This window comes from Lolium perenne, chromosome 4 (assembly GCF_019359855.2).
Source record: "Lolium perenne isolate Kyuss_39 chromosome 4, Kyuss_2.0, whole genome shotgun sequence".
Lineage (NCBI taxonomy): Eukaryota > Viridiplantae > Streptophyta > Magnoliopsida > Poales > Poaceae > Lolium > Lolium perenne.
In genome coordinates this window covers 48,149,804-48,164,000 of record NC_067247.2, presented here as the reverse complement: position 1 = coordinate 48,164,000, position 14,197 = coordinate 48,149,804, and the positions used below count along the sequence as shown (strand labels likewise).

At 41.8% G+C, this 14,197-nt stretch overlaps 1 protein-coding gene across 1 annotated transcript in view; it reads right to left on the bottom strand.

The window, feature by feature from the left end:
* The window catches only part of LOC127292414 (uncharacterized), a 29,927-nt gene extending 16,862 nt beyond the window's left edge, over nt 1–13,065 (bottom strand). The window contains exon 1 of the mRNA XM_051321806.1: nt 12,730–13,065. Within this exon, the coding sequence (XP_051177766.1) occupies nt 12,730–13,050 (321 nt within the window). The 5' untranslated portion in view covers nt 13,051–13,065. The remainder of the gene's footprint in view (nt 1–12,729) is intronic.
* Nucleotides 13,066–14,197: the final 1,132 nt, after the last annotated feature.

Genomic DNA, 14,197 nt, shown 5'->3' with positions numbered 1-14,197 from the left:
GCATGAGACTCATGATAAGAATGCTTTATGTGATAGTTATATTGTTGAATTTGTTCATGATGCTACTGAAAGTTATTATGAGAGAGGAAAATATGGTTGTAGAAATTTTCATGTTATTAAAACACCTCTCTATATGCTGAAAATCTTGAAGTTGCGCTTGTCTAGTTTTCCTATGCTTGTTGCATTATGCCTACATGACTTGTTTATTTACAAGATTCCTTTTCATAGGAAGTGGGTTAGGCTTAAAATGTGTTATGAATTTGCTTCTTGATGCTCTCTTTTGCTTCAACTCTTATTTTTTGCGAGTGCATCATTGAAATTACTGAGCCCATCTTAATGGCTATAAAGAAAGCACTTCTTGTGAGATAACCCATGTGTTTATTTTACTACAGTACTTTTGTTTTATATTTGAGTCTTGGAAGTTGTTACTACTGTAGCAACCTCTCCTTATCTTATTTTATTGCATTGTTGTGCCAAGTAAAGTCTTTGATAGCAAGGTTCATACTAGATTTGGATTATTGCGCAGAAACAGATTTCTGTCTGTCACGAATTTGGGCAGGGTTCTCTGTAGGTAACTCAGAAAAATCTGCCAATTTACGTGCGTGATCCTCAGATATGTACGCAACTTTCATTCAATTTGAGCATTTTCATCTGAGCAAGTCCAGTGCCTCTAAAAAATTCGTCTTTACGGACTGTTCTGTTTTGACAGATTCTGCCTTTTATTTCGCATTGCCTCTTTTGCTGTGTTGGATGGATTTCTTTGTTCCATTGACTTCCAGTAGCTTTGGGCAATGTCCAGAAGTGTTAAGAATGATTGTGTCACCTCTGAACATGTGAAATTTTGATTATGCACTAACCCTCTAATGAGTTGTTTCGAGTTTGGTGTGGAGGAAGTTTTCAAGGGTCAAGAGAGGAGGATGATATATGATCAAGAAGAGTGAAAAGTCTAAGCTTGGGGATGCCCCCGTGGTTCATCCCTGCATATTTCAAGAAGACTCAAGCGTCTAAGCTTGGGGATGCCCAAGGCATCCCCTTCTTCATCAACTTATCAGGTTTCTTCTATTGAAACTATATTTTTATTCGGTCACATCTTATGTACTTTACTTGGAGCGTCTGTGTGCTTTTATTTTTGTTTTGTTATTTTTATTCTTTGAATAAATTCATGCTTGTGTGGGAGAGAGACACGCTCCGCTGTTGCGTATGAACACATGTGTTCTTAGCTTTACTTTTAATGTTCATGGCGAAGGTTGAAACTGTTTCGTTAATTGCTATTTGGTTGGAAACAGAAAATGCTGCATGTGGTAATTGGTATAATGTCTTGAATAATTTGATACTTGGCAATTGTTGTGCTCATATAGATCATGTTTAAGCTCTTGCATCATGTACTTTGCACCCATTAATGAAGAACTACATAGAGCTTGTTAAAATTTGGTTTGCATGATTGGTCTCTAGAGTCTAGATATTTTCTGGTTAAGGTGTTTGAACGACAAGGAAGACGATGTAAAGTCTTATAATGCTTACAATATGTTCATATGTGAGTCTTGCTGCACCGTTTTATACTTGAGTTTGCTTCAAACAACCTTGCTAGCCTAGCCTTGTACTTAGAGGGAATACTTCTCGTGCATCCAAATCCTTGAGCCAAAAACTATGCCATTTGTGTCCACCATACCTACCTACTACATGGTATTTCTCTGCCATTCCAAGCAAATACTTCATGTGCTACCTTTAAACAATTCAAAATCTATTATCTCTTATTTGTGTCAATGTTTTATAGCTCATGAGGAAGTATGTGGTGTTTATCTTTCAACCTTGTCATTTACTTCTGACAGACTTTCACCAATGGACTAGTGGCATATCCGCTTATCCAATAATTTTGCAAAAAGAGCTGGCAATGGGGTTCCCAGCCCCAATTAATTAACTTGCATTAATAATTCTCTTCACATGCTTTGCCCTGATCTATCAGTAAGCAACTTAATTTTGCAAATAGACACTCCTCCATGGTATGTGAATGTTGGAATGCACCCGAGGATTCGGTTAGCCATGGCTTGTGTAAGCAAAAGGTTGGGAGGAGTGTCATCTATAAAAAATGAAACTAAAATACATGTGTAAACAAAAGAGAAGAGGGATGATCTACCTTGCTGGTAGAGATAACGTCCTTCATGGGAGCCGCTCTTGAAAGTCTGGTTGATAAGGTAGTTAGAGTACCCATTACCATTCGTTGACAACAACAAACACCTCTCAAAACTTTACTTTTATGCTCTCTATATGATTTCAAAACTTAAAAAGCTCTAGCACATGATTTAATCCCTGCTTCCCTCTGCGAAGGGCCTATCTTTTACTTTATTGTTGAGTCAGTTTACCTATTCTTTCTATCTTAGAAGCAAACACTTGTGTCAACTGTGTGCATTGATTCTTACATGTTTACCTATTGCACTTGTTATATTACTTTGTGTTGACAATTATCCATGAGATATACATGTTGAAGTTGAAAGCAACCGCTGAAACTTAATCATCCTTTGTGTTGCTTCAATGCCTTTTACTTTGAATCTATTGCTTTATGAGCTAACTCTTATGCAAGACTTATTGATGCTTGTCTTGAAAGTACTATTCATGAAAAGTCTTTGCTATATGATTCAGTTGTTTTGTCATTATCTTTACTATCACTTCATTCATCTTATATGCTTTACAATAATGTTGATCAAGATTATGTTGGTAGCATGTCACTTAAGAAATTATTCTTGTTATCGTTTACCTACTCGAGGGCGAGTAGGAACTAAGCTTGGGGATGCTTGATACGTCTCAAACGTATCTATAATTTCTTATGTTCCATGCTACTTTTATGATGATACTCACATGTTTTATACACATTATATGTCATTATTATGCGTTTTCCGAAACTAACCTATTGACGAGATGCCGAAGTGCCAGTTCTTGTTTTCTGCTGTTTTTGGTTTCAGAAATCCTAGTAAGGAAATATTATCGGAATTGGACGAAATCAACGCCCAGCATCTTAGAATTCCACGAAGCTTCCAGAACACCCGAGAGGCACCAGAGGGGAGCCCTGGTGGCCCCACACGTGTGGGCGGTGCGGCCAAGGAGCCAGGCGCGCCGCCCTGTTGTGTGGTGGCCCCAGACCCCCTCCGACTCCGCCTCTTCGCCTATTTAAAGCTCCCTGACCTAAATCTTCGAGACGGAAAAGCCACAGTACGAGAAACCTTCCAGAGCCGCCGCCATCGCGAAGCCAAGATCTGGGGGACAGGAGTCTCTGTTCCGGCATGCCGCTGGGACGGGGAAGTGCCCCCGGAAGGCTTCTCCATCAACATCACCGCCATCTTCATCAACGCTGCTGTCTCCCATGAGGAGGGAGTAGTTCTCCATCGAGGCTAAGGGCTGTACCGGTAGCTATGTGGTTAATCTCTCTCCTATGTACTTCAATACAATGATCTCATGAGCTGCCTTACATGATTGAGATTCATATGAGCTTTGTATCACTATTAGTCTATGTGCTACTCTTGTGATGTTATTAAAGTAGTCTATTCCTCCTTCACGGTGTAATGGTGACAGTGTGTGCATCGTGTAGTACTTGGCGTAGGCTATGATCATAATCTCTTGTAGGTTATGGAGTTAATTATTACTATGATAGTATTGATGTGATCTATTCCCCCTTCATAGTGTAAAGGTGACAGTGTGTATGCTATGTTAGTACTCGGTTTAAATTGCAAAGATCTATTATGCTCTAAAGGTTACTTAAATATGAATGCCGAATGTTGTGGAGCTTGTTAACTCCGGCATTGAGGTGCTCTTGTAGCCCTACACAACGAATGGTGTTCATTATCAAACAAGAGTATATGTAGCACAAAGGAAGAGAACTTATTTATTTATGTGATCAATGTTGAGAGTGTCCACTAGTGAAAGTATGATCCCTAGGCCTTGTTTCCAAATACTGCAATCATCGCTTATTTCTTGTTTTCTTGCATCTTTACTTCTGCAATATTACTACCATCAATCGCACGCCTTGACAAGCACTTTTCTGGCGCCGTTACTACTGCTCATATTCATTCATACCACTTGTATTTCACTATCTCTTCGCCGAACTAGTGCACCTATACATCTGACAAGTGTATTAGGTGTGTTGGGGACACAAGAGACTTCTTGTATCATGATTGCAGGGTTGCTTGAGAAGGATATCTTTGACCTCTTCCTCCCTGAGTTCGATAAACCTTGGGTGATCCACTTAAGGGAAACTTGCTGTTGTTCTACAAACCTCTGCTCTTGGAGGCCCAACACTGTCTACAAGAATAGAAGCACACGTAGACATCAAGGAGCCGGACATTTGCCCGGATATTTGCCCGGATTTGTCCCAGGGCCGGATTATCCGGGACGGATATTTCAAGAATATCTGGGCCCCTCGAAATTGGCTAAGGACCAAAAGAAAATAAGCTCTGGACAGGGGCCGGACGTTTGGCCGGATATTTACCCAGTTTTGTCCCTGAGGCCGGATTTTCCGGGGGGGGGGGGGGGATTATCCGGCCCTTACTTAGACCGGATTATCCGGGCCCCCGGAAGGCTCAACGGCTGGATTTTGGGAGGGGTATTTATAACCCTCTTCTTCTTCCTTCCTCCTTTGCTCAATCATTGCAAGAAATATCTGCCAAGCTTCACCACCATTAGAGCCACCTCAAGAACACAAGATTTGCAAGATCTCCTTCCTCCCCCAACCAAAGCTCTTGATCTTTGGAGATTCGAAGGAGAAGACACCGATCTACATCCTCACCGAAGCGTTTTTCATTTCCCCCTCATTTGTTTGAGGGATCTCATGCTAGTGTTCCTATTTGGTTCCCTAGTTGATTTGTGTTGATGTATTGTTGTTGATTGTTGTGTTGTAACAGATTTGGGAGCCTCCAATTCGGTTGTGGATGTGTGCCCCAAGAACCTTGTAAAGGCCCGGTTTCCGCCTCGAGGAAATCCCTTAGTGGAAGTGGGCTAGGCCTTCGTGGCGTTGCTCACAGGAGATCTGAGTGAAGCCTTCGTGGTTGTTAGTTTGGCTTTCGTAGCAACCACACTCCTCCAAACGTAGACGTACCTTCTTGCAAAGGAAGGGAACTACGGGAATCATCTCCGTGTCATCGCGTGCTCCACTCTCGGTTACCTCTATCCTATTCTATCTCTTATATTGTGTAGCTATATCTTGCTTAGTTGCTTATCTTGTCATATAGGTAAATTCACTTAGTTGCATATCTAGAGAATTTACCTTTGTGTCAAGACTAAATTGAAAAAGAACTAAAAATTGGTTAGCACCTATTCACCCCCCCCCTCTAGGTGTGGCATACGATCCTTTCAGCAGAGCAGGAGAGATGAAAAGCCTGTCGGACCGTTGCGGCATTTCAGTAAGGTATGATCACCAACTTTGAATGTACGCTATTATGTTCTGGTGGCTTTGTAACCATGAGTTCCATGACGCAGAACACTGCACGAAAGATGCGGCGGTTAGCCAACTTGCTAGGTTGCCGCGAAGGCGAAATTCCTACATCCTCCTCTTCTGAAGAGCGGGAGGTATGGACTATTTTGTTGCTGTCAAACATGTTCTTACTAATTTCAACTTTTGTAATCTCATGTGTTCATGTTTGTGAAGATTCCTGACGACGAGGAAATTCTGAGTCAAAGCATACCTCCAAGCAAGCCCCACGGTCAGCTTACCAGTTCAAGCCAAGGGGTAAGGCTCCAAACCGGTACACTCTGGAAGATTATGTCAACCGAGGAAAGAAGGTTGTCATTGAGGAGGATGAGGGGCCGCCGCGGAGATCATCTTTGTCGAGGATGAGGAACGACGAGCCGTTATCTTCAGAGGAGGACGAGCAGGAGGAGCAGCAGGAGCAGCAGCAACAAGAGCCACGGCAGCGGACGAAGAGGATGGCCGTCCGGAAGCAGCCCGTGAGGACGACACGTCGAGGACGATATTAGGATGTGCTACGTGTTGTTGTGAACTATATCTTCATAAGTATCGAGTTGTGAACCCTATGTCATTTCGAACAATGTCTGTAATGCTACTTGTTGTTTGAATCTACTTGCTACGATGTGAGCTATGAAGTGTTATATGTGTATGTTCTGAAATTGCTACTTGTTGTGTCCAATGTTATACTCAAAACTGTTAGAGTTTGGTAGGATTTTTCATGTTTTTAACACAAGTCAATGTGTGGCGCCCTTCACACTGGCGCCACACTGCACTGTGTGGCGCCCGTGGCATCGGCGCCACACATGCCAACATATAGCAACTTTTGGGTCAAAAACATCCAGGGGCTCCGGACGATTAGTCCTTAGCCGTTTTGGCGAGCCTCTTTGTGTGGCGCCCGTGGCATCAGCGCCACACATGCTAGTGTGGCGCCCGCGGCATCGGCGCCACACATAGAGCCTCGCCAAAACGGCTAAGTCCCAGACGAATTGTCTCACAGTATGTTAGGCAATTATAAGTTGGAATGTGTGGCGCCGATGGGAGGGGCGCCACACATGCTGCCACGTCGGATTGGCGCACCAGCTCAACGTCGAGGGCGCCACGTCGGCTGCGTGTGTGGCGCTGGCAGGAGGGGCGCCACACTGGCATGTGTGGCGCCGATGGGAGGGGCGCCACACAAAAGGGTTAGATGGGTGAAATAGTTTCGCCGGAGGGTCAGTCTGTGCTTTTCTTTCACTTTTGGGTTATTTTTGTGCAAATCGCCTATAAAAGGCTCTAGGCCAGAAGTTAAATTAATATCGCCCAGGGAAACAGATCCAAGATGTTAAACACAACTTACAAGGTAAAACTACATTCCCTAAAAAAAATACAAGGTGGAACTACACACAAGACAAGAGACAAGACCCACCCGAGGGAGCTACAGCCGGAAACGTGAACAACCAGCACGACTATTACAAACCACGAAGAGGAAGAGCAAGCGTATGACAGGATACGTTGTCGGACCGGTGCCCACCCTAGCACAGTCGAACCGACGACCAGCGCAGCCGACGAGACAACACCACCGTCGCGGACGCTACCAGAGGTCGGGTGCCATTAGAAATCGACCAACAGAGCTCACAAACCGGCGATGACCACCAAGGGAGAGCCCAACGAGAAACACCGCGGGTGCATAGTACGAAGAAAGCTATCATTGCTCAATTTAAAATATTCTTTCCTCGCGACGTAACGATGATATCATCATATCATGAGGCCACTATGTAGGTATGACAAGTATTATGAGCTCAAGACAACTAATATTTCAGAGCACGTGGGAGAGCCATCACTCCAAATAGCTTGCCCCCTCATGTTTTGAAAGTCAAAGTCAATTGTCCTATCATTCTTTTCCAAATTCTCACAATGAGCTGTGCAATTGAACACGGTTGATGATTAGAGCATTCCAAGATAATACAATAGACGCCGAGATTGTTGGTGGACAACGTTGCTGGAAATAGAGTATTCATACGGGGATCCCTTTATCGCCCTCGAAGGGCATTTCACTTCCTTTCAAGTTAAAGAGGAAACAGTTCCCCATACGGTTAAGTTTTGGTATGACCATCAACAAAGCCCGGGGGAAAACCATTCCAACAATTGGTATTTACCTCCCTGAGCTTGTATTTCCGCATGGTCAGCTTTATGTTGCATTGTCAAGGGGCGTATCAAGGTAGACCACTCGGATTTTTGCCAAACCAAATAAAGACATAGATCATAGAGGTAAAAGCACAGAGAACATTGTGTACATATAAAATAGGTTTGTTCTTCCTTCATTCCGGTTATTTATCATTAATATTTAATGTTCTTACTACATATATATTGTCCATCTCCTTTTGATACTGCTCTTTCTCTTTTCTGATTTATGTATCGTTGTGTTATGGAGCAGCTTCAGCAGCTCTGTGACCTGGTTATGACATAGGAGTTGTACCACATGTCATGATGATCTTACAACCTATAAGCATTCTCGGTTTTCTCCTTTCTCGAGAGTCTTGCTATTTTGTTTTTTCCTACACTGTTCCATCAATAAGTTCTAAAAAACAATACAAATGCGAACATAGGTGTATGTATTACGAGGTGCTCCAACTACCTCGGCACCAGGCCACCGTCGTCATGGGTACTTATTTGTCTCCTCTCTTTGATGCCTTCGTTATTATAAAGCCAACTCTGATTCTCCAAAGTAAGGCTGATTTTATATTTAGGGAATCAATTCATATGTGTTCAGACAGAAAGTAGTAAGGCTGATTTTATATTTAGGGAATCAAGACCCCTGGCTGAAAGATTTGAGATTAGACTAAAATTAGGGAAATCGATAACTTCCTAACTTACCATAACAAATCCCACAAATCTATCTGGTTGACTCTCCATATATGTGTAGCCAGGTTTAATTAAGGAAAGAAAAACATTGCTTCCTAAATCTAATCAATCCTTGGGGACATGCATTAGAAATCTCAATTAATTGTTTCCTATTTTGTATGGATTTTTTTTTCATGCATGTCGTGTGGGAGTTGACCGATGGAGGGGGGTAATTGAAAAAAACCAAGCTACAACCTTATATTGTGAAACAAATGCCAAAAATCTATAGACACTATAGAAAGGAACGGAGGGAATATTGTATTGGTATTTACCTTCTGTACTCTGATTGCAGAAAACTGTTCTTAATGTACAAGTACCACTGCTACTCAAATCATAAGAGGACAGAGGTGCATACTTACCAAGTTTTTGGTCTGTACATCAAATAGAGAGGCTTTGGCCTTCTTATGCACTGAAAAAGTTAATATGATGCTGCCTATGCTAGGGTGATCTAGCCATTTATTGTATTATTATGTCATTAAGTAAGGAATTCATTTCCTAGCTACTTCAACCAGCGGGTATATGCTCTATATCTGTGTAAGAAAAAATGGTCTTGTGTATGAACACATGTATACCCTGCTGCATATACCTTCTATGTTCTGAGAGTGGTGTTTTGAAACATGGAGCATATGCTCCCTCTATTTTAAAATACATCTTACACACATTTTTGAATTTCAAAAAAATTGAAACGAAAAATTCTTACATAAATCTTCACATGCTACACGCTTATAAAGTTGTTTCATAAAAAGGCGACATGTCATGTGACGTGTATAAAAAAGACAAAACTCAATGCGAAAAATAATGCTTTTTACAAGATAAATTTTCTCTTTTTTACATAGACGACAAAAAATATTGGTTTTTCATGAAACTTGACGAACACATACACGTACATTATGGAGATGTACATGTAGAATTGTTTTTTCAAAAAAATTAGGCACTATGATTTTTGGTGGAGGGAGCATACACATCCGGGAGCCGAATTGAATTTCCGCTATGTTCTTAGCTATAAGTTTTGCTTTTCATGCTTGTAGCAGAATGGATATCCTAATTATCCAAATATATGTAACTTCAAAAATTCCCATTTAAGATTTAAGATTTTCTCCATGCCAATTCTTAATAATTTACATTTCTGCTTATAACATGTAAATGTGCTATATATGTAAAAATGGCTATAACATATAAGCTATTTCAGTTTTCCAATCTGCTTTGAATTTGCAACGTTGGTTTACTAAGATGATAGATACATAGTGCCACTGACTTACATGCCAATATGTTTCAGGTTATTAATTATGAAGATGATTTTACTCGGAGCCCTCCTCTTAAGTTATGATTTGCCATGAGAGGTATCTTGTTGCCTGCACTTTCTCTAGCATTTGGAGAGATGTGCATGCTAAAATATTGAGTTTGGGATTTGGCCAACGTCAATGTATGTCCGAGTGTTTGCTCCAAATGCAGTTTTGAGTTTCAGAAATTTTGTCGGTTTCAATAGGGACAGCTCCTGGAACTAAACATAGTTCATTTTTTTCTTTACTTACGCATGTCATAGAGCTACCGGCTACGAGGCTCGGCAAGCTCTCGGAAGCCTCATGGCCAATTAGCTATGTGCATTTTTTTCTATGAAGACGTGTGTGTGTGTAGATCGTGTGTTACACGCACTCCTCACACAGTTGGTCATGAGACACATTTAAAGTTGCTCTTTTAAAACTAACTCACTAAAAAATAAGATTTAAAGTGAAATCCTTTATTATAGATTAGAATACGTTCGTGGCACATGCACCTTTACTAGTACTTATTAGGGTGGGAGCGATTGTTGTTATTTGGTTGCTTTGCCTATGTAAAAATAACAAGGTTTTTGACGATAAAAAATATTCTTATGTAGGTTACCTGGCCGGTGCACCGCTTTACTTCGTTCATGGTCATCTCTTTAGCGTATAGAGAACCGTGGACTCTTTATAGAGGTTTCTACACGATTGAAAGACACAGCAAGGGACTTTATTATCCTATATAGATGTCATCATAATCTCAAGATTGAACAACCACCGTCCTAGGATTCAGTATAGTTTCATGCTGATTTCAAGTATCGAGCCTTTACTTTTATTTTTGTATTTGCACTTGGATATGGATATGGATAGGCTGTTCATTCTAGTTATGCAAAAACGGTACAATGATTAATACTTTTAAGTAATAAATCACTTTATCTAAGAAAAAAAATCCAGAATGCGTGTGTGAAGTAGTGACGGTTATATTCACTTCACCTGCATGAATTACATTCTGTTACCGTGAGTGCATTAGTGGCTCACACACAATGGCAGTAGTAGATAGGTAACGCGCAAAGCTTGCTTCCATGTCTCAATGCCTATAAAGCGTCGCATCCATCACCACTGTAATGTGTCGCCTTCCATATGAAGAAACACAAGAAAATAGATGACAGTTAGAAGCATATTGTAGTCTCGTAAGATATGGGAGTAAAACAAGAGTGCCATCCTTGATGCTCCTCACCTTTGTAGTCCACAGCTACTCCATGTTGCACAAGATTTACTTGATGCCGCTCTTCGTCAATGTGGCGTGTTTTCGTTCGGCAGAACCATTTTGCTGATGAGCATGTGGACAAGAAACATGGCGTGAGATACCCTGAGTCTGAAAAAGAGAGTTGAGTTTAATGTATTCGTCCCCCAATCGAATTTTTCTATCAAATTTACGTTCAACAAGTTTTTGGAAATTGATAATGACAGCTAAGGCATCAGATTTGTGCTTAAGCAGATAAATCCAAATAAACTTGCTATAATCATCAATAAAGCTTACATAATAATCATGACGACCAACAGAAGTAGGGACCAGGGCCCCGTATATCAGAGAAGACTAACTGTAAGGGGGTTGTAGAAACACTAGTAGATATAGGATAGGGTAACTGATGACTCTTAGCCTGCTGGCATGAGTCACAAACTGACACAATGCTGGTATCTCTAACACATGAAAGCTTATTCTTGCTTATTATTTGCCTAACAATAACTGAAGAAGGATGACCTAGACGACTGTGCCACTGAGATTGGTTGAGCTTGGCGGTGACAAAAGCATGCGTCATAGACTCTGAAGACGTCAAGGATGATATAAGAGGATAGAGGCTGCCAACACACCGCCCTCTATGGATGATTCTCCTGGTGACCTTATCCTTAATAAAAAAAAAGAAGGGGTGAAACTCAATAAAGACACCATTAACATATATGAAATGATGGACAGAAAGGAGGTTTTTGGATGCATGAGGAACATGTAAGACATTGCGAAGATGAAAATTCCGAGTAGGGTTACGAACTATTGAGTGACCTATATGGGAAATATTCATACCTTGCCCATTGACGGTCTTGACCCTGTCCAAGCCCTGGTAGGTGTCCATGAAAGTCAGGTTGTTGAGCTCACTCGTGATGTGATGGGTAGCTGATACGTCGCAAACGTATCTATAATTTTTGATGCTCCATGCTTGTTTTACACCAATTCCTATATGTTTTGCTCACACGTCGTTGCAATTTTATACATTTTCCGGCACTAACCTATTGACAAGATACCACAGTGCCAGTTACCTGTTTTCTGCTGTTTTGCATTTCAGAAAAGTTGGACAGGAAATATTCTCGGAATTGGACGAAACAAAAGCCGAATTCAATATTTTACCATAACGAAGACAGAGGCCAGAGGGGATATGAAGAAGAGGCGTAGGGCGGCCACACCTATCCTAGGCGCGGCCTGGGCTTGGTCCGCGCTTAGGGGTGGTCTGGACGCACCAGGCCTCCACTGAACTCGCCCTTCCGCCCATAAATCAATAAGCCTCCATCGACGAATTTTTTTTTAGCTCCGCCACCGTCGCAGACAAGATCCGGGGGACAGAAGTCTCTGTTCGGTACCCTGCCGGGACGGGGAATTGCCCCCGGAACCATCTCCATCGACTACACCGCCATCTTCATCGCCATTGTTGACTCCTATGATGAGGAGTGAGTAGTTCTCCCCCGAGGCTGAGGGATTTACCGGTAGCTATGTGGTTTATCTCTCTCTCCCATGGTGTGACCTTTATGTGATCATGAGCTTCGCAATCTATATGTTGTTATGCCATTCAAGTGGAATTTACTTATGTGATCTCCAGAGACTCCTTGTCCCACGTGTGTAAAGGTGATAGTGTGTGCACCGTGTGCTCTCTTAGGCTATATTCATAGAATACTTGTTCACTAAATTATGATTGAGTTTGATATCTCTATGAAATTGTGGTGTGTTAGTACCTCCTATGAATGATCAAAGTGATAGCGTGGGGTGTTCATTAGTACTTGAGAATACATCTTTAAGGTTTACGTTTGCAGCCTTAGGCGTGAATTAGTGTTTGTTATCCAACCGGCCAAGAGCGCTGATGATTGAGTTACCATGGAGGTGAGGGTGGTGACGCCGGCCATGAGGGAGGTGGTGGCGGCCCAGCGGCGCTTGGCGAGGACGCCGTAGAGGGTGGCGACGGCGAGTGGCCAGAGGAAGGCGAGCTCGAGCCAGAAGAGGCCGCGGAGGAAGGCCGGCGGCTGGGCCATGAGGTAGTCGCCGAACTCGGCGGCGTACCACCGCTTGAGGTCCCGCAGCGGCGCAGGGTAGAGGGTGTGCGGGAGGAGGGACTGCCCGTCGATCAGCGGGGCCGCCACCACGATGGTGAGGGAGAACAGGACGACCACGTCCGCCATCGCCGAGACGACGCCCATTGCTGCGTGCCTGCGTGGATGTGTGTGCTTGGTCGTGGCCTCGTGGGTGCGCTCGACTACCGGATGGGATCTTGGACAGGTTAAAGTACATTTGCTTGTCTGGTTCTGATAAAATACCATGATCTACCTTTGCGGCCTGAAAATACGTTGTGGGAAAATGGGATAGAATTAATTTTTGGACTGAAATATGGCTGTAAAGCGAAGCAGAGAGTATGTTTCAGGCGGCCTGTAACTAGTCCAAGTGGAAGCAATTTAAATTTGAATGTTTAAAGTTGTAGCATTGTGGGAGTGGACAAATGGAGACCGAACTACATGTAGCTATTTATTTTTTAAAAATCGAAAATCATATTTTTAAGTTTCAAAAAATTCTGAAAAAAAATCCCTGTCAGATTTTGTCATTTTTATGTAGTCTACAATACAAAGAATTTCACATTGAGATTTTACACGTTTGTAGATTTCATCATTGTCTCTACATCCAGGATTTTTTTTTTTCAGATTTTTTTAACACTTAAAACTATGATTCCGAATTTTTTAAAATAAAGGGCTACATGTAGCTCGGCCTCCATTTGCAGTTTTCGGTTGTAGCATATCAAATATACTCCGACAAGAGGGGAAACAAGTGTTCTTACTAGTTTATGAGCACAATGCTACATCCTACATTTTTTCATGCATGTCATATGTTCTGGAATTTTTGATATTTAATCATATTTTTAGTTTGGTTTTTTGCCAAACCAAATAAAGACATAGACCCCTCAGGTAAAAGCACAAAGAACATTGTGTACATAGTATAAAATAGGTTTGTTCTTGCTTCATTCCCGTTATTTATCATTAATATTTAATGTTCTTACTACATATTTATTGTCCATTTCCTTTTGATATTGTTCTTTCTCTTTTTCTGATTTATGTAGCTTTGGGTTATGTAGGAGCTTCAGCAGCTGTGACATGGTTATGACATATATAGGAGTTGTACCACATGTCTTGATGATTTGTATAGTTGCTTACAGCTTATAAGAATTCTCGTTTTTCTCATTTCTCGAGAGACTTGATGTTTTGTTTTTTGCTACATTGTTCCATCAATAAGGTCTGAAGGACAATACAAACGCGAATATAGGTGTATGTATTGCGAGGAGCTCCAACTACCTCAGCA